The 24522-nt window shown below is 36.3% G+C and overlaps 1 protein-coding gene across 3 annotated transcripts in view; it reads right to left on the bottom strand.

Moving 5' to 3' along the window:
* Positions 1-24522, bottom strand: part of RPS6KC1 (ribosomal protein S6 kinase C1) — a 197708-nt gene that overhangs the window by 124245 nt on the left and 48941 nt on the right. For 2 of the 3 annotated variants that reach the window (XM_082616018.1, XM_082616023.1), the window contains exons 5-6: positions 14233-14326; positions 820-1182 (exon numbers count right to left, since the gene is read on the bottom strand). In XM_082616018.1, the coding sequence (XP_082472144.1) occupies positions 820-1182; positions 14233-14326 (457 nt within the window). The remainder of the gene's footprint in view (positions 1-819; positions 1183-14232; positions 14327-24522) is intronic. The other variant, XM_082616019.1, reaches the window with a different exon arrangement.

The raw sequence follows: 24522 nt of genomic DNA, 5'->3' as shown, positions 1-24522 counted from the left end.
GCTTCCATAAAAAAAAGGCAAATGATAAAAACTGACTCTTAAAAATAAGTAAATAGGGCCTCCCTGGTGGCGCAGTGGTTGAGAGTCCGCCTGCCGATGCAGGGGATACGGGTTCGTGCCCCGGTCTGGGAGGATCCCATATGCCGCGGAGCGGCTGGGCCCGTGAGCCATGGCCGCTGGGCCTGCGCATCCGGAGCCTGTGCTCCGCAACGGGAGAGGCCACAACAGTGAGAGGCCCGCATACCGCAAAAAGAAAAAAAAAAAAAAAAAAAAAATAAGTGAATAAAACACTAAGTTCTACTTACAGACATTCAGCAACATTCAGCTCTACATGTCCCATATCACCCACATTAATTAGCTGAGAATTTATCACAACTAACAAAAACAGAATAGTAGGCAAATCCAAGAACGCTTTACACTCTCAGTTTAAAAGCTCATTTCGTCTTGTCTCTTCGGGCCGAGAGTAGATGTACTAAAGAATCTCTATGAATACTCCTGAGATTGGTGAAGGCTGGTGAACATGTCAGAAAAAAACATTATTATTCATACAAAAGACTTAGAGCCTTCAATTTTTTAAATTGTTTTTGTTGATTAATTGATCAAAGCAGAACTTAAGTTATCTCTGATACTGTCCTCCATTTCATGTAACTAAAAGTATATGTCCATATTTAAGTCATTTAATCTCCAGTAATTTCTCCTTTTCAGTCTTGTTTTTACATAGGATTATACACAAGCAACAGTTATACATCACATACTTTTTCTTCCCCTGATACCAAAACAAGAACATGCCAAAATACATTAATACAGATAAAACTGTACCTTGAACACCTTCTAGGAGTAAATCAACTCCCTTCCTATAAAAATCAGAAGCAGCTTCATAGTCATCTTCTTCTTCCTTTTTTAAAGCCAGCTTTATTAATTCTCCTGCTTTCTCCAAATAATCTCTCTTGCCAAGCTTGGATTTTAAACTGCCAGGAAAGAGGCCACGACTTTCCCGTTCTTCTTCTGTTTTACTCTGTTCACTGTCAGAAGCAACAGCCCCTAGTGCTGAAGAATCCGAAGAAAGACTGAGACCAAAAGTTCTAATGGGAGAATTTTGATTGGAAGCCATTCCATCATCCAACTCAGCAAGAGAATCCACATCAACAGTAAGAGATATTAGATCACTGTCACTGGAGAAGCCTAGAAATATGATCACAACAGTAAACAGATATTAAACTGAGAATCAGCCAGAAGAATACAAATCATACTGACTATTCATTTTTTCATACTACCTATGTCAACCAGGAAGGGTGTAATTTACTGATGGAAGTCAGTGTCTAGCACTTTGTTTCAGCTTAGTTCATTTTTTTTTAACATCTTTATTGGAATATAATTGCTTTACAATGTTCTGTTAGTTTCTGCTGTATAACAAAGTGAATCAGCTATACATATACATATATCCCCATATCCCCTCCCTCTTGCGTCTTCCTCCCACCTTCCCTATCCCACCCATCTAGGTGGTCACAAAGCACCGAGCTGATCTCCCTATGCTATGTGGCTGCTTTCCACTAGCTCTCTATTTTACATTTGGTAGTAGTGTCAAGGCAACTCTCTCACTTCGCCCCATCTTACCCTTCCCCCTCCCCGTGTCCTCAAGTCCATTCTCTACATCCACGTCTTTATTCCTGTCCTGCCCCTAGGTTCATCAGAACCATTTTTTGTTTTAGATTCCAAATATATGTTACTATACAATATTTGTTTTTCTCTTTCTTAGTTCATTCATTTTTGCACTGTCTCCCTACAGCTCTAGAAGTCAAGTCTCCTTGCCTTAATCATCAAACTAAAACTGAGACAAGTCTTTATCTAGCCTTGCTGTCAAAAAGAGCCCTTACCACAAGATCTCATAAACTATTTATAGAAGGCTGATGCTTGTATATACAGCTGCTGTGAACAACAGCATTATGATAAAAGGAAGAGTAAGAGCTTTAGAGTAAGACAGAAAAGAAGTGCCTGGATCCTTGTTCTTTAAAACTTACTGTGTGACCAACAGCAAGTTACTTAATAATATAACTTATCATGCAGGGCTTTAAATGAGGAAAAGAGTTAATGGATATAACAGGCTATCATTAAATTATAACTATTATAGCAATTACATAATAATTAACCCTCAGAGGTGTGCTTTTTTTTTTTTTTTTTTTGGCGGTACGCGGGCCTCTCACTGCTATGGCCTCTCCCGTTGCAGAGCACAGGCTCCGGAAGCGCAGGCTCAGCGGCCATGGCTCACGCGCCCAGCCGCTCCGCGGCATGTGGGATCTTCCCAGACCGGGGCACGAACCCGCATCCCCTGCATCGGCAGGCGGACTCTCAACCACTGCGCCACCAGGGAAGCCCCAGAGGTGTGCTTTTAAGTAACCATCCATATCTGGAAAATGTATGCCACTTACAGTTTTTTTTAACTGAAGTATTTCGAAATTTACATTTCAGCCTCTTCCACAAGCTTTTGGAGGAATCTTTGGTCTGTATTTGCATCTTAGTTTTCTGACATAAAATGAATAATGGGTGCTACTGAAACATTTAAGCAATGAAAATTACTTCTTCCATTTCATATAACTGACTTCATGGTAACTGAGCTTGAAATACAACAACAGTTATTAAACTTTCTGGTCTTAGGACCTCCCTTTACATTTTTAAAAATGATTAAGAACCTCAAAGAGCTTTTGTTTATATGGATTGTATCTGTAAATATTTACCAATCTTGATATTTTAAAAACAGACTGAATATTTTTAAACACTAAAACTAGTTTTTTAAACACGAAAGCCCATTACATGTTAACATACTGTTTTTTCCTTTTTTTTTTTTTTTTTGGTTCATTCATTCTCCTGTTACAGGACCTTTTTATCATTTCAAGTTTGTTTGTTTTTTTTTAGTTTATTTTTGGCTGTGTTGGGTCTTCGTTGCTGCACACTGGCTTTCTCTAGTTGTGCCAAGCAGTGGCTATTCTTCGTTGTGGTGTGCGGTCTTCTCATTGAGGTGGCTTCTCTTGTTGCGGAGCACGGGCTCTAGGCGCGCGGGCTTCAGTAGTTGTGGCACGCAGGCTCAGTAGTTGTGGCTCGCAGGCTCTAGAGCACAGGCTCAGTAGTTGCGGCGCATGGGCTTAGCTGCTCCGTATCATGTGGGATCTTCCCTGACCAGGGCTCAAACTCGTGTCCCCTGCACTGGCAGGTGGATTCTTAACCACTGTGCCACCAGGGAAGTCCCAACATAATTTTTATAAAAATAACTAAGAAGTGCCATTGTGTTACATTTTTGCAAATCTTGTTAACAGAAGATGGCTGGAGTCTCATGACTAATTCTGCACTCAGTCTGTCGTCAGATATTTTTCTGGTTCAAAAGTTTGAAGAAAATGTCACATGGGTAAGTAACTGAAAATGGGGTGAATATTTTAATAGCCTTTTCAAATAATTATGGCTATTTTTTGATACTACCAGAAAACTTAACAAACAGTAGTTTCTTAAAGGTTAGTTTACATGTGGAATATAAATTTCTATCAATGTAATTTCTGTTTCTGTTACATTCAAATCCACAGGTCTGTCTTACACACTGAATGAATCTTTTATCTTGCATGAGTTTGTAACATCACACCCTGGTCATTTTGAAAATATTAGTTCCCTGAGTTACATAGATCCTCCAAATGGTGACAAATTTCATTATTACAATATCTCCAAGAAAATCATATTTGCTACTTACCACCACCAACATCATCAGAAATTCTTTAAGTATTGGAAACTGTCAGGCTCAAAGTGGCTGATACAGATTCTCCAAAATTCTAATTTGGGACTGAAAACTAGAATTTTATCAGTATTTGGCAACAAATACTGTTAGCTGTTTTGCTCAAAGTGGCTGATACAGGTTCTCCAAAATTCTAATTTGGGACTGAAAACTAGAATTTTATCAGTATTTGGCAACAAATACTGTTAGCTGTTTTCCTTGAAGTGTCAGCTCACTTCATTGATTTTCAAAAAAAACATTTGCTAAATACCCAAGTCTGAATAATGATAGTTTGTATGTCAATCATTCTTTCAAACAAAAATGGGGTCCCAGGGAAAAAGTAGCTAGTTTATGGCTCAAACAATTGCACACGTGCTTTTTCTCAAGGCAACCATGGCAGTTCAGCACGCAAAGTGTTTTTTTTGTTTGTTTTTTTTGTTTTGTTTTTTTTTTCTTTTTGCGGTATGCGGGCCTCTCACTGTTGTGGCCTCTCCCGTTGCGGAGCACAGGCTCCGGACGCGCAGGCCCATCGGCCATGGCTCACGGGCCCAGCCGCTCCGCGGCATATGGGATCCTCCCAGACCGGGGCACGAACCCGTATCCCCTGCATCGGCAGGCGGACTCTCAACCACTGCGCCACCAGGGAGGCCCGCAAAGTGTTTTATGTATACTTCCCTGTCATCACACAGAATACCAAGAAGACATGTACCCAAGGGTTGAGATTTAATAAAATTAACAGTTTTTACTGCTTTATCAAGGCTTTATTCCTATGTGAAACTACTGCAAGTATGTGCAACAATTACTGTTACAGTCTCGTATCACTGTCTTGATTCATGCTCAAGTACATCAGTTTTATCCACCATTGTTTTTGGATCATCAAATGTCAGCAGAGTGGAAACAGCAAATAATTTCCTAGATTATTATGAAAATAGTTTCTGCCTTGAGCATCCCCTGCAAAACATCTCAGGAATACCCAGAGGTCTGAAGACCATACTTTGAGAGCCACTGATTTATATCATTAAATAAGATTGACAATAGGGTTAAGCAAAACTTAGGTCTGGGAACAACTATGAGATCTGCATCTCCATTGAATACTGACTGCCAAGTTTCTCATAAAGGAAAATATATTAAGAAGAAAATGATCTCCCCAGGATCATACACTAAGTCAAAATTAAAGGTGGATTTGAGTGTACAATTCTAGATCAGGGATCAGCAAACTTTTTTTCTGAGGGCCACAGGGTGACTATTTTAGGCTTTGTGGGCCATATGACCTCAGTCACAACTAATCAACACTGTCGTTGTAGCATAAAAGCAGCCACAGACAATGCCTACGTGAAAAGTGTGCCTGTGTTCCAATAAAACTTCTTCTATGGATGTTGAAATTTGAATTCCATATAATTTTCACATGCCACAAAATAATATTCTTTTGAATTCTGTCAACCATTTAAAAATGTAAAACCCATTTTTAGCTTGTAGGTCATAAAAACAGGTGGCAGGCCAGACTTGGCCCATGGGACACAGTTTGTCAACCCCTATTACAGACTCAAATTGCTTACTTCATACGGAATAAAGTAAGTTAGGGTAAAAACGTTTACTGGCAGCTAAGCTCAAATTTCAAATCAGCTTTAGACACTACTTTGGCACTCTGTCAATATATCCTGTTTTCAGGGATTTTGGGGTTTTTTTAAATCCTTAGAATGCTCATAAAGTACTAATTTTGTTCCCTAAAAGCAACAGATTTCATTAAATCCACAATATCAGATGAAATTCACTGGACCTAGTGGAAATCTTTTCAATTCTCTGACATTTCAACTGTATAGACAGCACTTAAAATCAAAATCTCTTTATAGCAATCTACAAAATTATTTATCCACTGCTCTGAGCAATATATAAACTTTACAAGAGATTTTTTAAAATAATTTTTAAATATTTTATATATTCCATACAAGTTTATTTCCTTAAATAGTTATCATTATATAACCTGGTCCATTGAAATTAATAAACAAAGAAAAAAAAACGTTGTTTATACAGCTAATCACAAAACAAAGGAAATGTTATAGATCTTTTGTCTGCTCCCTGATGTCTTGTCACTATAACCTCCACATCATCTATCACATTGTACTGTTTCATGCTTTGCCTGATTTTCCTTTCTAACAAGAACAATAATACCAAAGGGTAAGAGGGTAAAGTTATGTGTATTCAGTTTCTTGGCTTTTGACCATAAACATCTAGTCACATAGTCATATTTCCTCTTACTTTTCCAACCTTATTTTATTAGCAAAGGAAATTATGATTAAATGAAATTAGATCAGAAAAGTAAGACCACCAAAACACCTAGGGAGAAAGTCAGATAGTAAAATAAAGTAATAAATAAATATTCTATACAAATTGTTTCCTTTTCAAATTCTACCTAATTCTAAATGAGTGTTCCTTTTTTTTTTAATAGATCTTTATTGGAGTATAATTGCTTCACAATGCTGTGTGAGTTTCTGTTGTACAACAAAGTGAATCATCCATATGCATACATATATCCCCATATCCCCTCCCTCTTGAGCCTCCCTCCTACCCTCCCTATCCCGCCCCTCTAGGTGGTCACAAAGCACTGAGCTGATCTCCCTGTGCTATGCAGCAGCTTCCCACTAGCTATCTATTTTACATTTGGTAGTGTATATATGTCACTGCTACTCTCACTTTGCCCCAGCTTCCCCCTCCCCACCCTGTGTCCTCAAGTCCATTCTCTATGTCTGCGTCTTTATTCCTGCCCTGCCACTAGGTTCATCTGTACCATATTTTTTTTTTTTTAGATTCCATATATGTGCGTTAGCATACGGTATTTGTTTTTCTCTTTCTGACTTACTTCACTCTGTATGACAGACTCTAGGGCCATCCACCTATAAAGGAGGGATGTTTCAAAATAAGCGAACATAAAAACTAGCAGGTTAGGAAGAGGAAATTTTTTAGCCTAAACAGGAGAAGCAAAAGGAAACAAAAAGACTTGTTCTGGTTTAACCTTTTTGGAGGACAATTTGGCAATGCATACCAGATGCAAAACATGCTGGTATCTTTGGCCCAGAAATTCAGCAATTTATACCAGAAATAAACAGAGATGTGAAAAAAAGATCCATACATAAGAATATACATCACAAAAATTAGTGCAATTGGAAATAACAAATTCTAATGATAGGAGATTATGGCACATCCTTATGATAAAATATTACAGTTATTAAAAATTATGTTATAGAAGAATATTTAATGCTAAAGTATTCATGCTCTATTAATCAAAAACAACAAACTGCAAAGCAGTATATATATACTATAATTCTAGTTTAAAACAACAAACACAGAAAAAACGTCTAGGAAGGTACACTAAACATTAACAGTACTTTTCTCTGTATGCTGGGACTATAGGTTTGCTGTATGTGTATGACAAGTCCTTAAGGCTCTGTATGTGAAAGATATCAAAGAAGATATAACTGGGAATTTGTTTGTAAGAGCTAAAACTGGGAATTTGTTTGTAAATAAAGATATGTTATACAGACATAATTTATAAAATGTAGGCCTGTGTGAATCATGGCCAGCAGCCAGTGCCAAGAAACATCACTTAAGAGAGAAGGCAGACATGATTATAAAGACAGATCTGTATAAAGCAGACTAACCCCTGACACTTCTTCCTTGCTTATTTTCTTCCTTTAATTCTCCTCTTAAGATGCATCCTAATATACCTGAAAAACCTAACCCTATCATATTTCCTCAACCATACACTGCAACTAATCTAGTATTATCTACTATGTTTCTCTTCCATATTGAAGCAATTTCTACCTTCCCTTCTTCTCAATGAAGGGAATTCCCCAACCAGCTCAGGAAGAACACTCCCCGTCTACCACCTCAACAATGAATATAAAAATATAGATAGAGGTATGCAAATACTCAGTACCTAGTTTATTCATCCTATGTCCTTAATAAATCGACTTAATACAGTGCTTGCTCAACTCCTTGACATCACAGTCCTGTCATTTAATCTGTTTTTTACAAAGCTACACATATAAATATCACATGAAATGGACACTAGCTCCCTGAAACCCAGAAAGTTAACAAGTAAGATAAAGAGAGCTGCAAGCAAGCAAGAGGTTCTCAGTTAAGGTGAGTAGGAAGAACACTGTGGATAAGGCAGGGCAACAACTGACAATACAGAGACTATTTGTCAAAAGTTAAACCAACTTGAAGTCAATCCATGTTTAAAGGGCCCTCTGGGCCATCATGAGAGTAAAAGGTGCATCCTTTACCAACACCATCAAGTCAAAAACCTAAGCCTTTTTTGGAAAGGGTGGGGGGTGGAGGGGAGTCAAAGGTTCTATGAAAGCGTTCTGCCTCCAGGTTCATATCACAGAGATTCAAGTCTCAGGGCTATTAGAGGGCCCCAGGCGACTGGTTAAAAAGCAGCTACAACAGTTCACCTACCTACCCTCACCTTCTGTGCTTTGAACTGCTCAGAGTAGGGCAGTGTGGTGTAATCTGTCTAGGACACCGTCTCTGAAAGACAGGCACCGGGGAAAAGGTTGAGTTGCCATAGAATAAATCTTTATACTATAAGCTATCAGAAATCTGTATTTGAAGACCATCTGCAAAAAAGAGATCAGTTTCCTTTAGAACAACAGGTGGTCTCTCATAGCCAACTATATATAAAATACATGGCCTCATTATTATTAGCTGATAGCTTTCACTGAGCCCTGAGGTTCAAATATTGCCATCGTCAATGAAAGGGAATTTCTACTTTTCCCAGTAGCAATGACTCAAGCTTCACACACAAAGCAAGATTTCTGGCGAGCAGAACAAAGGTCACCCTGAGGTAGAAGACATACATATCAATCTCCATTAAGAAACGAGCCCTTATAAATATGATTTTAAGTGAATACCTAAACCTAGAAGTTAATGTTAGTCAAGATTCCTGTACTTGAATAAAGATGCAGACGTAGAGAATGATCTTGAGGACACGGGGAGGGGGAAGGGTAAACTGGGACGAAGTAAGAGAGTGGCATGGACTTATATATACTACCAAATGTAAAATAGATAGCTAGTGGGAAGCAGCTGCCTAGCACAGGGAGATCAGCTCAGTGCTCTGTGACCACCTAGAGGGGTGGGATAGGGAGGGTGGGAGGGAAAGGCAAGAGGGAGGGGATATGGGGATACATGTATATGCATAGCTGATTCACTTTGTTATACAGCAGAAACTAACACACCACTGTAAAGCAATTATACTCCAATAAAGATGTAAAAATTAATTAATTAAAATTAAAAAAATAAAAACACCCACAAAAAAAAAGTCTGTACTTGATTACCAAATCATCATTCAATAATAGCTATTGTTACTAAAAAGAACCATTCCTTTGACGTTTCACATTTTTATAATGTCCTCGATACATGTCTTTGCTTCACCGTTGAAATTTTATAAAAAGAACATCAGAATATCTACTGCATATTTGCTTAAAAAATAGAGTAAACTCATAAAACAATAAATCAATCACAATTACAACCCTAATTGTTACTTTACTGTTGTAACCCTACCTTATCATGAACAACAAAGACCTACGAGTTCGCTTCCATTTCTACCTAATGAACTTTTTTTGCTGCTAGTCTCCATAATCTACTCTGCAAATCAAACCTGTTACCAGCACATAAGTAACTTACACTGAGCTTTCTATACCAAATATGTATTCTCACTGCCTTCCCCTACATAAAATTAAATCTCATTTCAAAATAGAGTTCTGTGATTGCTATTAAATATCTGGAGTGCCGTGACTGCCTTAGGCACCTGGCTTAATTTCTCTGAAATTCCAGTTTTTAATTGTAAGATAAGAGATTTACCTATATCATTCCCAATTTTCCTTCTATTCTAAAACCCATTCCCACAACATATTAATATCATGCATTTTTTATTTGCCCCACCCAACTGCTAAACTCTTAATATCCAACGTTATCCTCAATAGCCCTAGAGTTGTTAAGGGTCAATACTTATAATTTGTGTCATTTGTTTTATAATGCACACATAACCACAATGACACATTCTCATTTGTGCTTATCGTGAGAATAATAACTTATTCTTTTTTTTCCTATTTATTTTAAACTTTTCCACCAAAGGAAATTCAACTAATAATGGACAGTGAATAACAGTTAAGTAGATAGATAAGCACTTAAGAGAAAAAGGAACTTCAAACTGAATAAGCACACTCGAAAGTAATACAGGAGGGCCTAGAATTAGCCCAGTAACAAGATTTACAGTTCTCATGGTGCCACCTAGCGGACATTTGCACTAAATTCTACTTTAAATTTAAATTACTTTTAATTAGGCTTTCTATATTTTGTCATCTTTGTACTTACCTACATAATAGAAAGAATTACTACCCTGACACCAAATAAATACACAAATCTTGAACTGAAAGTGATTTTAAGAGGTCCCTTACATAGACTAGCAATAGATGCTATTCTCAAAATATACATCTCATTTACTCTAAAAACAGTTAATTCAAGACCGCTTAACAGATCCTTTCTTGTGTCTACAATTGTTACAATGAGCACTTAGGGAGCTCTTACTCCACAACTTACAGGCAAAAAGAAAAAAAAAAGGTAAATTTGACTACTCCAGGAGACATTTAAGAATATTTCTTCTTAAAGATATGCTACATATAAAAAGCAGATCTCTCCATTTGTATTTGTGGTTATGATCACCTAATTATTTTCTCTTAGTCGCTGCATACACCTGGAAAATGTCCCTCCCAAAACTGCAAAAGAAGTCAAGTAATGTACTAGGAAGAGGAAATGACACAGTTTACCAGATGAGCTTATACCAACATCAAAGGCTCCAATACCAAGGCCAACATGGCAGTAAAGCAACCTACATCCTTCCAACAGGCCAACAGATGAGAGAAACATACCAAGAAGCTCAATTCCCATGCACCATTTTGGCCAGGTTTCCACTAATGTCACAGTAACTTTATAGCTAAGTTTAATTCAATAAAAAGATGGAATTTTAAAAAGGAAATAAGATGTTAACAATCAATTAAATCTTCTTTCATCTTTGAGAAAATATAGTTTAATTTCACTGAACAAAGGAGATAAAGAGCAACCAGCATTTCATTTTAAAAACATAAAACAACATTAACATTTTATCTAAAAACCTACAGAATAATTTTATAATTTTCAATTTCATATCAGATAAAATACATTTAGCAGTTAATCACCAAATTATTGGTTTTATGAAACCTTAAAGAGGTTTCCTCTATCATACTATACTATAAAATAATGAAATTTTTTTTAAATCCACTAACCTAATTCTTTACATTTTCCTTAGAAAACTTTCTTTCAAGGTAAATTAAGTAAGACCTGTTGATTGCATTTTATGGTACTAATAAAAATGATGATCACTTAGCCTCTACATATGTTCTCTGTCACTCTAACTGAAGGACCTCGGCACAGCAGACTATATATTAAGATTTGCCCTTCTGGTCCATTCCACTGGCAAACTAAATCACAAGTATGAAAAATGAATCCACCTTCAAAACACGGTTTAAAATACTACACTCAGAGGAGCTGTTACGGAGTAAATCACCTCCTCATATTTTGGCTCTGAATTCAGATCTCAAGTGTGTGCCACCACAATCCCTCTACAACCTTCCATTTCACTGCATACCTGTGGGGCTTGGCTGGCTGCCAGCTTTCCCTGCTCTTTTCCTACTAGAGGCCCTCTCCCTTGTTTGTCTCTGTGGTTTGCACACCTTTTGGTATGAAAGTAAATCTTCCACTTGGCTAGTATGCCAGACAATCTCATGATATTTAAAAGTCATTTTTCCTCTCAAATAACAATGAATTTGCAAGTTGTCTAACACTCCAAGCTGTATTTGTCAACAGGTATCTTTCAGCAGGATTAATTAGCCAGGCATAGAGGCTTTTAAAGGGAGGGGGTAAAAAACATAAACATTAACAGCATTTCCAGTTCCATGTTTTTCATTCTTCAAGGATCACAGTGTGTTTTAGAGATGGTAATATAGTTAGAAAACTAAACTATGCACTGAAAGGATAAAATTTAAGTATTACTTTTAGGTACCATTAAGTCTTTTTCTGTGTTTTTAACAGAAATGTTGCCCCCAATTTCCTTCATAAAAGCATATTCCTAAATGATAACTGCTTCCAAGGAAAACTCATCTTTTTGAAACGTCAAAGATAAACCCTGAAACAAATATACTCTACCTCTGCTGTAGGTAGGGTGGCCCATTCACCCAGTTTGCCTAGCTTGTTGGTTTATGCTTGTTGTCTTGGCGTACAAAAAGTACAGTAGCATCTTCTTTAATTCTCAGAAGTGTCTCAGTTTGGACAATAAATTATAAGCTCACCCTAGCTTATAAAGTTAGAGCTATAATCTACCTTAGGTTATATCTCCTTTAATATCAATACCTTTTTATTCCGAACAGCTTCCACATTTTACAACACCATCCCAAGGAAAGTCATCCTAATAATAATGCTCCTCCCCTTCTCTCCTAAACTAAGGCAAAAGACCTCTGCACCACTCACATCCCTGATTACCTTATACTCAAATAGGCTTCTGGGACACCCTTCTCTCACCATGGTTGACTCCTACCTAGGTAATAAAGACTTATCAAGGATATCAAAGAATATAACCATCCCCAAATCAAATACCTTTCAATTTCTGTATCAAAAAACAAAGAGAGGGCTTCCCTGGTGGCACAGTGGTTGAGAGTCCGCCTGCCAATGCAGGGGACACGGGTTCGTGCCCGGGTCCAGGAAGATCCCACATGCCATGGAGCGGCTGGGCCCGTGAGCCATGGCCGCTGAGCCTGTGCGTCCGGAGCCTGTGCTCCTCAACGGGAGAGGCCACAACAGTGAGAGGCCCACGTACCGCAAAAAAAAAAAAAAAAAAAAGAGAGAGAGAAAAGAAACATTCTGTAATTTTCAAGAACTGTACTCCTCACTGAATACTCTCCCACAAATCTTTCTAACTCTCCTACTTGTCCTCTCTTGGACATCACCAAATCAGCACATTTACAGGCAGAAAATGCCCTCTCCCTCTTTCTCAGGAGTAGGAGTGTAGCTCTGAGGCAACACCCAGATCAGGTTATCCCAGAAAAGTCACCCTCCAAGGAAACTAGTTCTAGAAACAGAGTCACCTTAGGATCTCAAGCAGTGATTAGATTTTCCAAAGCCTAGCAAGGATCTCAGATCAAAATAGGTCGTGGAGAATAGATTTTTTTTTTCCCAACAAACCTGATGGACTATAAAATAAAATTACTATCAACAGTGTTTTTCTATGACCTTAGCTGATTCAGGATGGAGTCAAAGATACTGAGGACCCAAGGGAGACCCCTGGGCCTAAGGTCCCCCATACATTTCACAGAACAGTAGGTGTAAGTTAATGGACTGTGCTTTTAAGTCAATGCGCGCCATCGTGAAAAATAAGAAAAGCTAATCACTTCTCAATGTGGTACCACCAAAAGAAAAATAAATTTTAAGTGCATCAGCCCACACAATGGATGGGAACTTGTTGTTCCTACCAAAACATGATGGGAATTACTGCAATAGATCTATGTCAATATGTCTGTCACTGTATGACATCAGTATACATCCCCACAAAAACATCACTACAATGAGATCATGGCTACCTCCCATGTTAGAGTCATACACCATTCTCCTCTACCATAAATTCTTACTCATGAAAGAGATCAAGAAATATTATCTAGTCTATGATTTTTCTTTTATATAAACCAAACCTAAACCATCTCAAACAAATCTAATTACCTATTTTTAAAGACTCTCCCCACCCTGTCCCTAAGTCTCTCTCTTTTTTAATTCCAAAATATTTTCTGGAAGAAAACTAGCTAAGGAAATTCAAAGACCAAAATATATATTTTAAATCTTCATAAAAATTCAAAGATGGCTTAATAGAGGAATAAAACGAGATTAAGCATTCTTGAATTAAAGTGATTAAAAGTACAAAAATTGCTTTGGTTTAGACTCATGTTATTATAAAATATATCAAAAACACTAAAACTGCCTTAGATTTATTCTTTCTGGTACATGACTAAACTTTTAAAGCCAGTCTTGAAATTAATTGTCTGATAGTCAGATGCTGCTAAATAAACTTTAGCAAGGCATTCTTATACTAGACAACACAAATTCTGAACACTCATTATACCACATTTCATCAAATCTAAGAAGCCATTAATTACAGGACAAATCATTATTTTATACATCACTAAGAAAGAAAAAAGCTGTCTATTAAATGTAAGATATCATCAACCCAGTATTATGTACTCAATATCAGTGATGTTAAAACATGAGGGAAAAAAAGTATCTTAGAATTAGTGAAATACTCTCAAATTCCTATATCCACCTAATTTTGGCAATGTAACTATGATTTATAGTCTGTCACAATCAAAACCACTGAAACGAAAAAAAAAATTTATATCTCTTACCTTCTGTAGTACATTCAGGAAAGCTATCAGTGAGGGAATCCGAATAAGCTTCAACAGGACCAATCAATTCAGAACCATCATTGATTATTCCACCCTAAAAAGACCAAAGTAACTGTGCTTCATTGTCAATATGAGTATTTTAAAAAATCAGTAATGAGAACAATGGTTATCTCATCTATGTACAAGAATTACAAAAATGTTCATCTATTAAACTAGATTACAACTGCTTTTAAAAAATCAGTAGGAATATCAATATTGGTTCATCAAATGTAACAAATGTACCACACCAAGGAAAGATGTTAATAATAGGGGAAACTGTGAGGGAGAAAAGGGAATCTATGGGAAAACTCTATACTTTCTGCATAATTTTTCTGTAAACCTAAACTGTTCTAAAACATAGCCTATTATTTAAAAATTCAACAAGAATTTTACAATGTTTTTAATAATGTGTGGCTTTTTATAAAAGCATGTTATTTTAAATCTACCAAAAGTACTCATTAGAAAAAATGCAGAAAAAGAAAAAGCCCACCAGCTAAAGTGGTGGGTATTACTCAGTAACCTTAGTAGTCACTAGTCTTTCTAATTAATGATAAATGACGGACTCCATTAGGAAGTCATTTAATTTTACCAAATTAAAAACTACAACATACAACACAGCACCTCAAGTGATCCGAGAAGTGCCTTATATTCGAGAATCATTTGAATGCAATGTACATAAGACTAAATAAATTTAAGATATTTTATTAAAGATACATTTTTAATAAATATAAAACTGATTTATCCATGTGACCATCATTTTATTTCTATATTTAAGTTTGAAAATTCAGGCCTGAAAAGATTATTTTCTCTTACTCTGTGTGCAACTAGAGAATGCTCTATCAGGCAAGTGGTGTGGTGTGATTTTGTGCTGTGGCTTTATGGACTGAATGCTCCAATCACATATATAAAGGTTTATAACCCTTAAATAACTACAACTAATTAAAATAATAGCTCTTCTGCTCTTTAACATATTTCTTTTTACCTTCCACCAACAGTTCTATACCCCCAAACACTATTACCAGGATAACAAAACCCAAGAGAAATACAAGACCCCTATTTCCTCTCTGTGTCAGCACAAAGAACTCAACAACTATCCTTCCCCTGCCCCTAACAACTATCTTTACCTAATCAAGTCTCCCTGCCAGTTCATCTTTAAGGAAGAGAAATTTGAAATGGTCCCTCTCAAATTAACAAATTTTACTTCCCTGAGTTTTAAGTGAACTGAAACTTTGAAATCAATTATTTTTAGAAGAATTTTTATCACATTATTCTATTTTTTATTAAAATATTCAAATCACAGATTGTAACTGAATTTTTCTCCAAAAAGAAGAGTATCTATTCTAGACTTAGCCATCCTTTAAACAATATTCAAACCAAACCCTAAGAAAATGTAAAAGTATTCCTGAGAATTTTAATAGGCAAATTTGATTTTAGGTATAATCTCACATAGTAGAAAGTGCCTTTCAACTATTAACTACCTCTTCCACTACCAGGTATGTGACTTTAAGTTACCTACCTATAAAAATGGAAATAATATCTACATAACTAACTCAAAGAGTTGTTAGGACTAAAAGATTTCACAGATGTAAAGTGTTTAGAATAATGTAATAAGCACTCAAATTTTTATTTGTTATTACTAGCTGATACAAGATTCGCTCATAAGGTAAAAACAAAATACTGAAGAATGCAAGAAATGTTTTAGCTCATAATCCTATAGAAATTTTACTTACCTAATTTAATAAACAATATTATACAAAATAGATAATAAAGAATAAATCTTTAATGAAACAAAATAATAAAAACTGTTCTAGAGGAACTTAAGGGAAGTAGTAGGAAAATATGACACGATTCTACTTTAAATCTCTAGTTCAAAAACATTAACCTTTTAGTGTTTCTGAGTATGCAGTAAAAAGAAACTCTTATTAGACAGCATCTCAAAGGTTTTGATTAATGAAGAGTCATTCTGGGGGGGAAGGAGTTCAGATATGCTGGAACATCCAAATATGGTGGTAAATCAGCAAATGCCCCCCAAAAGGCAATGATGAAACTAGAGAAAACTGTCAAAACAATTTTACATTTCAGAGCTCTGGAAATTAACCAAAAACATAAAGCAAATGAATAAGTGGCTACTCATAAAACCACAGAAGCCTGGGTGAGAACTGTGGGGGTCTGTGGCATTCTTGCCTGAGGTTGTTCCCATATTCCCTCCCAGCTGGGTTGCCATGGTAATTATACAAGGGAAGACAAGCCTTAAAAACAAGTAGATTCACCTGCAGAAGAGGCTGGCATGATTTAGATTTAAGCACAGAAAAAAGTACCCCCCCCCCAAAAAAAAGTGTTACCAATAATAGTAGCAATCTTAGTGCCAAAGAAATGGCAAGAACAGTGGCTCAACAAGCATGAAGTTGTAGTAAGTAAAGGACCAGCACATTAGCCAGACATTTAGCAGGAAGATCCAAAAAATAACATGGCCATAAGGGTTCTTAATAAGTTCTCTACCTACCCATGCAGGAAAAACCAGAGACGGATCAAGCTATCTGCAAATCCCTGGTAAACCATGAGAGGGTGCGCATGCAGAGAAATGCAAAAGATCCCAAAGGAAAACAAAAGCCAGGGCAAACTTTAAAACTGCTTGAACCTTGAAAACACACAAAGAATCATCAGCGTAAGGGAGAAGCATATAATGAAACAAAGTGTACAAGCAAAGGCCAATCACTGGCTGACCCAAGCTATGCTTACACAAGGCACCTAGCCAGGTTTAAAAATACAATAAAGATTTTAAGCTGAGCAGAGATATTAGCAGTCACACACTGTACACCATACAGACTACACAGATTTAGTACAGACATGTTACTGAACACACTAATAAAACAATGGCAACAACCCTCAGGGGAAAAAATTAGAACACAGAGTTGCTATATTATCCAAATTTTTCTGTGTTCAACAATAAAATTATGAGACATACAAAGAAAGAGTAAAGTGTGATGAACGGATACACAGAATGTGGTATATTCATATCCACTTAATGGAATATTATTCAGCCATCAAAAGGACTTAAGTACTGATACATGCTACAACACAGATGAACCTTGAAAACATTAAGCTATGTGAAACAAGTCAGATGCAAAAGGCCACATACTGTATGATTCCATTCATGTCCAGAATAGGCAAATCCATCAAAACAGAAAGTAAATTAGTGTTTGCTAGGGGTTGGGGCAAGTGGGGTAGGAGGGGCGAATGCTAATGGGTATAACATTTCTTTTGGGGTGATAAAAATGTTCTGAAATTAGATAGTAATAATGGTTGCATGACCTTGTGAACCAACTAAAAAACACTGAACTGAATGCCTTAATTGGTGCATTTTATGTAATGTAAATTAATCTCAATTTTAAGAAAAAAAGAACCAGATGAAAATCCTAGAGTTGAAAAGTATAGTAACAAAATTTTAAATTCACTAGAGAAGTTCAACAATACATTTGAGAAAGAAGAATAACCAATGAACTTGAAGATCAACAGAAACTATCCAATATGAACATCATAAGAAAAAAACTGAATAATAACAGAGAACCAGGGAGAGCTGTGGGATAATATCAAGCATACCAACTTACATGTAATAGGAGTACCACACATGAGAGAGGAAAAAGGGCTGAAAAAAAATATTTGAAGAGGTGAGGGCAGAAAACTTCCAAAATTTGACAAAAATATTAATCTACAAACACAAGAAGATAAATTAAACCCAAAATAAAATAAACAGAAACAGATCAACAGCTAGTCACTGTTGAAAGACAAAGGCTAAATTCAGAAAGAAGCAATGGTAAAAGACTTATACAGTGGAACTACACTATAATTAACAGCTGACTTCACATAAAACAACAATAAAGGGGGCTTCCCTGGTGGCACAGTGGTTGAGAGTCCGCCTGCCGATGCAGGTTGCCCTGGTCCGGGAAGATCCCATATGCCGCAGAGCGGCTGGGCCCGTAAGCCATGGCCACGGAGCCTGCGTGTCCAGAGCCTGTGCTCCCTAATGGGAGAGGCCACAACAGTGAGAGGCCCGCATACCGCAAAAAAATAATAATAATAAAAATAAAGGACAAAAGACAGAGGAATGATAAATTCAAACTGTTAAAAAGAAGTGTCAATCAATAATTCTATACATCCAGCAAACTATTCTTTTAAAATGATGAGTAAATAAAAACATTTCCAGACAAGGACTGGGAGACTCTATTGCTAGCAAACCTGCCTTGCACAAAAAAAGAAGCTACAATCCTTCAAGATGACAGGAAATGACAACATGTGGTAATTCAAATCCACCTGAACACATAAAGAACACCAAAAAAAAGGAAACATTAGGGTAAATAAAAAGACTACATAAATATATGTTCTTCTCTTTTCCTCCCTTAACTCTTGAAAAGACATCATAACACTATACTGTTCAGTTTACATTTCAGGTATACGATAATATAACAAAAAAGGAGTAAATAGAGCTCTATGGAGCAAACTTTCTATATTTTACTGGAATTAAGTTAGTATTCTTCTCAAGTAAATTGTCATAACCTAAAGTGCATATTTTAATCCCTAGAGCAAACAGTAAGAATATAACTTTTAAAAACACACACCTAAAAAAAAAGAACTTAAGTGGTATAATAAACAATACCTATTTAATACAAAAGGTGGTATAAAGTAGAAAAACAAAGAACAAAAAATATGAGACATATAACAAATAGCAAAATGGAAGACAAAAATTCAATCTTATCAATAATTAAATATAAAAGGACTAAATACCACAATCAACAACAGCAAATTTGCAGACTGAATTAAAAAACAGGATTAAACTATATATAGTGCACCTAAGAGTACCCTTTAGATTCAATAATACAAACAGACTGAAAGCAAAAGAATAAAAGAAAGGTACCATGCAACTGTAAGAAACCTAGAGTGCCTAGATTAAAATCACAAAAAACAGACTTTAAGACAATAAATATTACTAGAAAGAGGGGCATTTCATAAGGTTGAGAAAATCAATTCATCAGGAAGATATAACCATTCTATGCCAAAAAAGCCCCAAAATAAAGTAAAAATTAACATAACTGAAAAGAAAAATAGAAAATTCAATGATAATAATTAGAGACGTCAATACTTCAATCTCAATAATTACTAGAACAACTAGACAGAAAATTAGCAAGGATAAAGAAGACAACACTATCAAGTAACTTGAATTAACAGATATTTACATAAAACTCCACCTGACAACAAAATATATGATCCTTTCAATGTTGCTAGGAAATAAATCAGGTCTCAGTAAATTTTAAAGGAATGAAATCATACAATGTGTATTTTCTTTTTTTTTCTTTTTATAAATTTATTTATTTATTTTTGGCTGTGCTGAGTCTTCACTGTTACGCATGGGCTTTCTCTAGTTGTGGTGAGTGGGGGCTACTCTTCGTTGTGGTGCACAGACTTCTCATTGTGGTGGCTTCTCTTGGTGTGGAGCACGGGCTCTAGGCACGTGGGCTTCAGTAGTTGTGGCATGTGGGCTCAGTAGTTGTGGCTCGCGGGCTCTAGAGCGCAGGCTCAGTAGTTGTGGCGCACAGGCTTGGTTGCTCCGTGGCATGTGGGATCTTCCCAGACCAGAGCTTGAACCCGTGTCCCTTGCATTGGCAGGCAGATTCTTAGCCACTGAGCCACCAGGGAAGTCCACAATGTATATTTTCTGACCACAACCACAAGAAAACAAAATTAGAAATCAACAACAGATGAAACTTTAAGAAATCCACAAATATTTGGAAATTAAAGAACATGTTTCCAAATAACCAATGGGTCAACAGAAAAATCATAAAAGTAATCAGAAAATACTTTGAACTGAATAAAAGTGAAAATAAAACAAAGATTTATGGGATGAGGCTCAAACAATGCTAAGAAGAAAATTTATAGCTGTAAATGCCTATGTTAGACAAGAAGAACCATCTCAAGTCAATAACTTAAGCTTCAAATTTAAGGAATTAAAGAATTAGATAAAGAGCAAAGTAAACCCAAAGCATGTGAAAGGAAGGAAACAGAGTTTAGAACAGAAATCAGTGAAATGAAATAGAAAAATAGAGAAAAGAAATCAATGAAACCAAGTTGATCCTTTGAAAAGATCAACAAAAATATCAAACTTTTAGCTAGACAGGTCAAGAAAAAATAGATAAGACACAATTACCAAAATCATGAATGAAAGAGGGGACATCACTACCATACCTACAGAAATTTAAAACATTGTAAGGAACACTATGAACAAATTATAGAATTTAGATGAAAACTCCTAGGAAGATACAAGTTAACAAGCTGATTCAAGAAGAAAGAGAAAATTAGAATAGACCTACAACAAGAAAATGAACTGAATTAGAAATTTAAAATCTTCCCACATCAATTCCGCTCCTAGGTATATACCTAAGAGAAATGAAAAAATATGTCCACACAAAAACTTATATGCCAGTATTCATAACAGCATCATTCATAATAGTCAAAAGGAGAAGACAACCTATATGTACATCAACTGATGAATGGATAAACAAAATGTGGCATATCCATGGATCCATACAAAGGAATATTATAAGAAGTATAAAAAAAGGAATGAAGTATGGATACTGGCTATAACATGGATAAACCTTTAAAGTATAATGCTAAATGAAAAAATACAATTCCATTCATAATAGCAACAAAAGAATAAAATATTTAGTAATAAATTTAACAAAAGAAGTGCCAGACTTATACCTGAAAATGGCAAAACATTGCTGAGACAAATTAAAGAACACAAATAAATGAAATGGTGAGTTATTTCATGTTCATAGATTAGAAGACTTTATTGTTAAGATAACAATTCTCCCCAAACTGAACTACAGATTTAATACAATTCCAAACAAAATTTCATCAGAATTTTCTGTTGATATGGACAAGCTGATACTAAAACATTTTATGAAAATTCAAAGGAATCAAAATTGCCATAACATCTTTGAAAAATACAAATAAAGTGGGAAAACTTACACTTTTTTATTTCAAAACATATTATAAAGCTACAGTAATCAAGAGAGTACGTACTGGTAAAAGAACAGGCACATAGATCAACAGAAGATGTCAAAAGTCCAGAAATAAAGCGTTACATGTATAGTCAATTCTTTTTCAGCAACAGTGCCAACATACTTCAATAGGGAAAGGATAGTCTTTTCAACAAACAGTGCTGGGACTATTTGATATTCAAGTGCCAAAAGATTAATTTAGACTGTTACTTCACACTATACACAAAAATTAACTGAAAATAGATCACAGACTTCCAGAAAGGAATGTAGGAGAAAATTCTCTTGACTTTGGGTTAATCAAAGAGGTCTTAGATATGACAACAAAAGCATGATTCAGAAAAGAAAAAAAATGGTAAATTATACTTCATCAAAACTAAAAACTTTTGCACATCAAATGACACCATTAAGAAAATGAAAAGACAAGCCATACATTCAGAAAAAATATTTGCAAATCACGTATCTAATAAAGAACATGTATCCAAATTACATTTGGAACTCTGCCTGCCAATGCAGGGGGCACGGGTTTGATCCCTGCTCTGGGAAGATCCCCAGTGCCACGGAGCAACTAAGCCTGGGTGCCACAACTACTGAAGCCTGCGCGCCCTAGAGCCCACGCATCACAACGAAGAGTAGCCCCCGCTCACTACAACTAGAGAAAGCCCGCACCTATCAACGAAGACCCAACACAGCCAAAAGTAAATTAAAGAAAAAAAAAATCACACAATACCAAGTGTTGGTGAGGTTACGAAATTGAAGTTAATACTACAGTGAGACATCATTATACAGATAGTTATATTTTTTAAAGCACACAATACCAAGTGCTGGTGAGGCTGTAAAAGAACCAGAGCCCTCATACATTGCTGGGGAATGTAAAATGGTGAAGTCACTTTGGAAAACAGTTTGGCAGTTTTTTAACAACATAAACTTACCATAAGACTCAGCGGGCTTCCCTGGTGGTGCAGTGGTTGAGAATCTGCCTGCCAATGCAGGGGACATGGGTTCAAGCCCTGGTCTGGGAAGATCCCACATGCCGCGGAGCAGCTAGCCCCGTGAGCCACAATTACTGAGCCTGCGCGTCTGGAGCCTGTGCTCCGCAACAAGAGAGGCCGCGATAATGAGAGGCCCGCGCACCGTGATGAGGAGTGGCCCCCACTTGCCACAACTAGAGGAAGCCCTCACACAGAAACGAAGACCCAACACAGCCATAAATAAATAAATTAAATTAAAAAAAAAAAAAAAAAAGACTCAGCAATTCCACTGCTCAATATCTATCTGATATATGTTTTCTATATGAAATGAAATTAGAACATTTTCTCACATCATATACAAAAATAAACTCAAAATGGATTAAAGACTTAAATGTTAGACCGGAAAATATAAAACTCCTAGAAGAATACACAGGTGGAACATTCTTTAACATAAATCATACCAATATTTTTTTGGATCCATTTCCAAAGGCAAAGGAAACAAAAGCAAAAATATACAAACGGGACCTAATTAAACTAAAAAGCTTTTGAATAGCAAAGCAAACCATCAACAAAACGAGAAGACAACCTACTGACTGGGAGAAAACACTTGCAAATGATATGACCAATAAGGGGTTAATATCCAAAATACATAAAGAGCTCATACAACTCAACATCAAAAAAACAGTCAACCCAATTAAAAAATGGGCAGAAGACCTGAATAGACATTTTTCCAAAGACATACAGATGGCCAACAGGCACATGAAAAGATGCTTAACATCATAAATCACGAGAGAAATGCAAATCAAAACCACAATGAGACATCACCTCACCCTGTTAGAATGGCTACCATCAAAAAGACCACAAATAATAAATGTTGGCAAGGATGTGGAAAAAAGGGAACCCTGTGCACTGCTGATGGTAATGTAAATTGGTGCTGCAACTGAAGAAAACAGTGTAGAGGTTTCTCGAAAAACTAAAAACAGAACTACCATATGACCCAGCAGTTCCAATACATCCAAAAAAAAACCAAAAACATAATTCAAAAAGATATATGATTTATGTCATAGAGTGTTCTGCCTATGTTTTCCTCTAAGAGTTTGATAGTGTCTGGCCTTACATTTAGGTCTTTAATCCATTTTGAGTTTATTTTTGTATATGGTGTTAGGAAGTGTTCTAATTTCTTTCTTTTCCATGTAGCTGTCCAGTTTTCCCAGCACCACTTATTGAAGAGGCTGTCTTTTCTCCATTGTATACTCTTGCCTCCTTTATCAAAGATAAGGTGACCATATGTGTGTGGGTTTATCTCTGGGCTTTCTATCCTGTTCCATTGATCTATATTTCTGTTTCTGTGCCAGTACCATACTGTCTTGATCTGTAGTGAGGTGGATGGACCTAGAGTCTGTCATACAGAGTGAAGTAAGTCAGAAAGAGAACAAATACCATATGCTAACACATATATATGGAATCTAAAAAAAATGGTTCTGATGAACCTAGGGGCAGGACAGGAATAAAGACACAGACATAGAGAATGGACTTGAGGACACGGGGAGGGGGAAGGGTAAGCTGGGACAAACTGAGAGAGTAACACTGACATATATACACTACCAAATGTAAAATAGCTAGCTAGTGGGAAGCAGCTGCACGGCACAGGGAAATCAGCTCAGTGCTTTGCTACCACCTAGAGGGGTGGGATAAGGAGGGTGGGAGGAAGACGCAAGAGGGAGGGGATATGGGGGTATAAGTATGCATATAGCTGATTCACTTTGCTATACAGCAGAAACTAACACAACACTGTAAAGCAATTATACTCCAACAAAGATGTTTAAAAAAAAAAGATATACACACCCCAATGTTCAGAGTAGCGTTATTTACAATGGGCAAGATATAGAAGCAACCTAAGTGTCCATCAACAGATGAACAGATAAAGAAGATGTGGTGTATATATACAATAGAATACTACTCAGCCATAAAAAAAGGATGAAATTTTGCCATTTGCAATAACATGGATGGACTCGGAGGGTGTTATGTTTAGTGAAATAACTCAGAAACAGAAAGACAAATACAGTATGATATCAGTTATATGTGAAATCTAAAAAATAAAACAAACTGATGAATATAACAAAAAAGAAACAGACTCGGATAGAGAGAAACAGTGACTATGATTGGGGAGAGGAAAAGGGGGAGGAGCAAAATAGGAGTAGGGGATTCAGAGGTACAAACTACTATCT

The sequence above is a fragment of the Mesoplodon mirus genome (assembly GCF_964341445.2).
Source record: "Mesoplodon mirus genome assembly, chromosome: 3".
Classification (NCBI taxonomy): domain Eukaryota; kingdom Metazoa; phylum Chordata; class Mammalia; order Artiodactyla; family Ziphiidae; genus Mesoplodon; species Mesoplodon mirus.
Note: the sequence above shows the minus strand (reverse complement) of the source record. Positions and strands in the feature narration are given on the sequence as shown.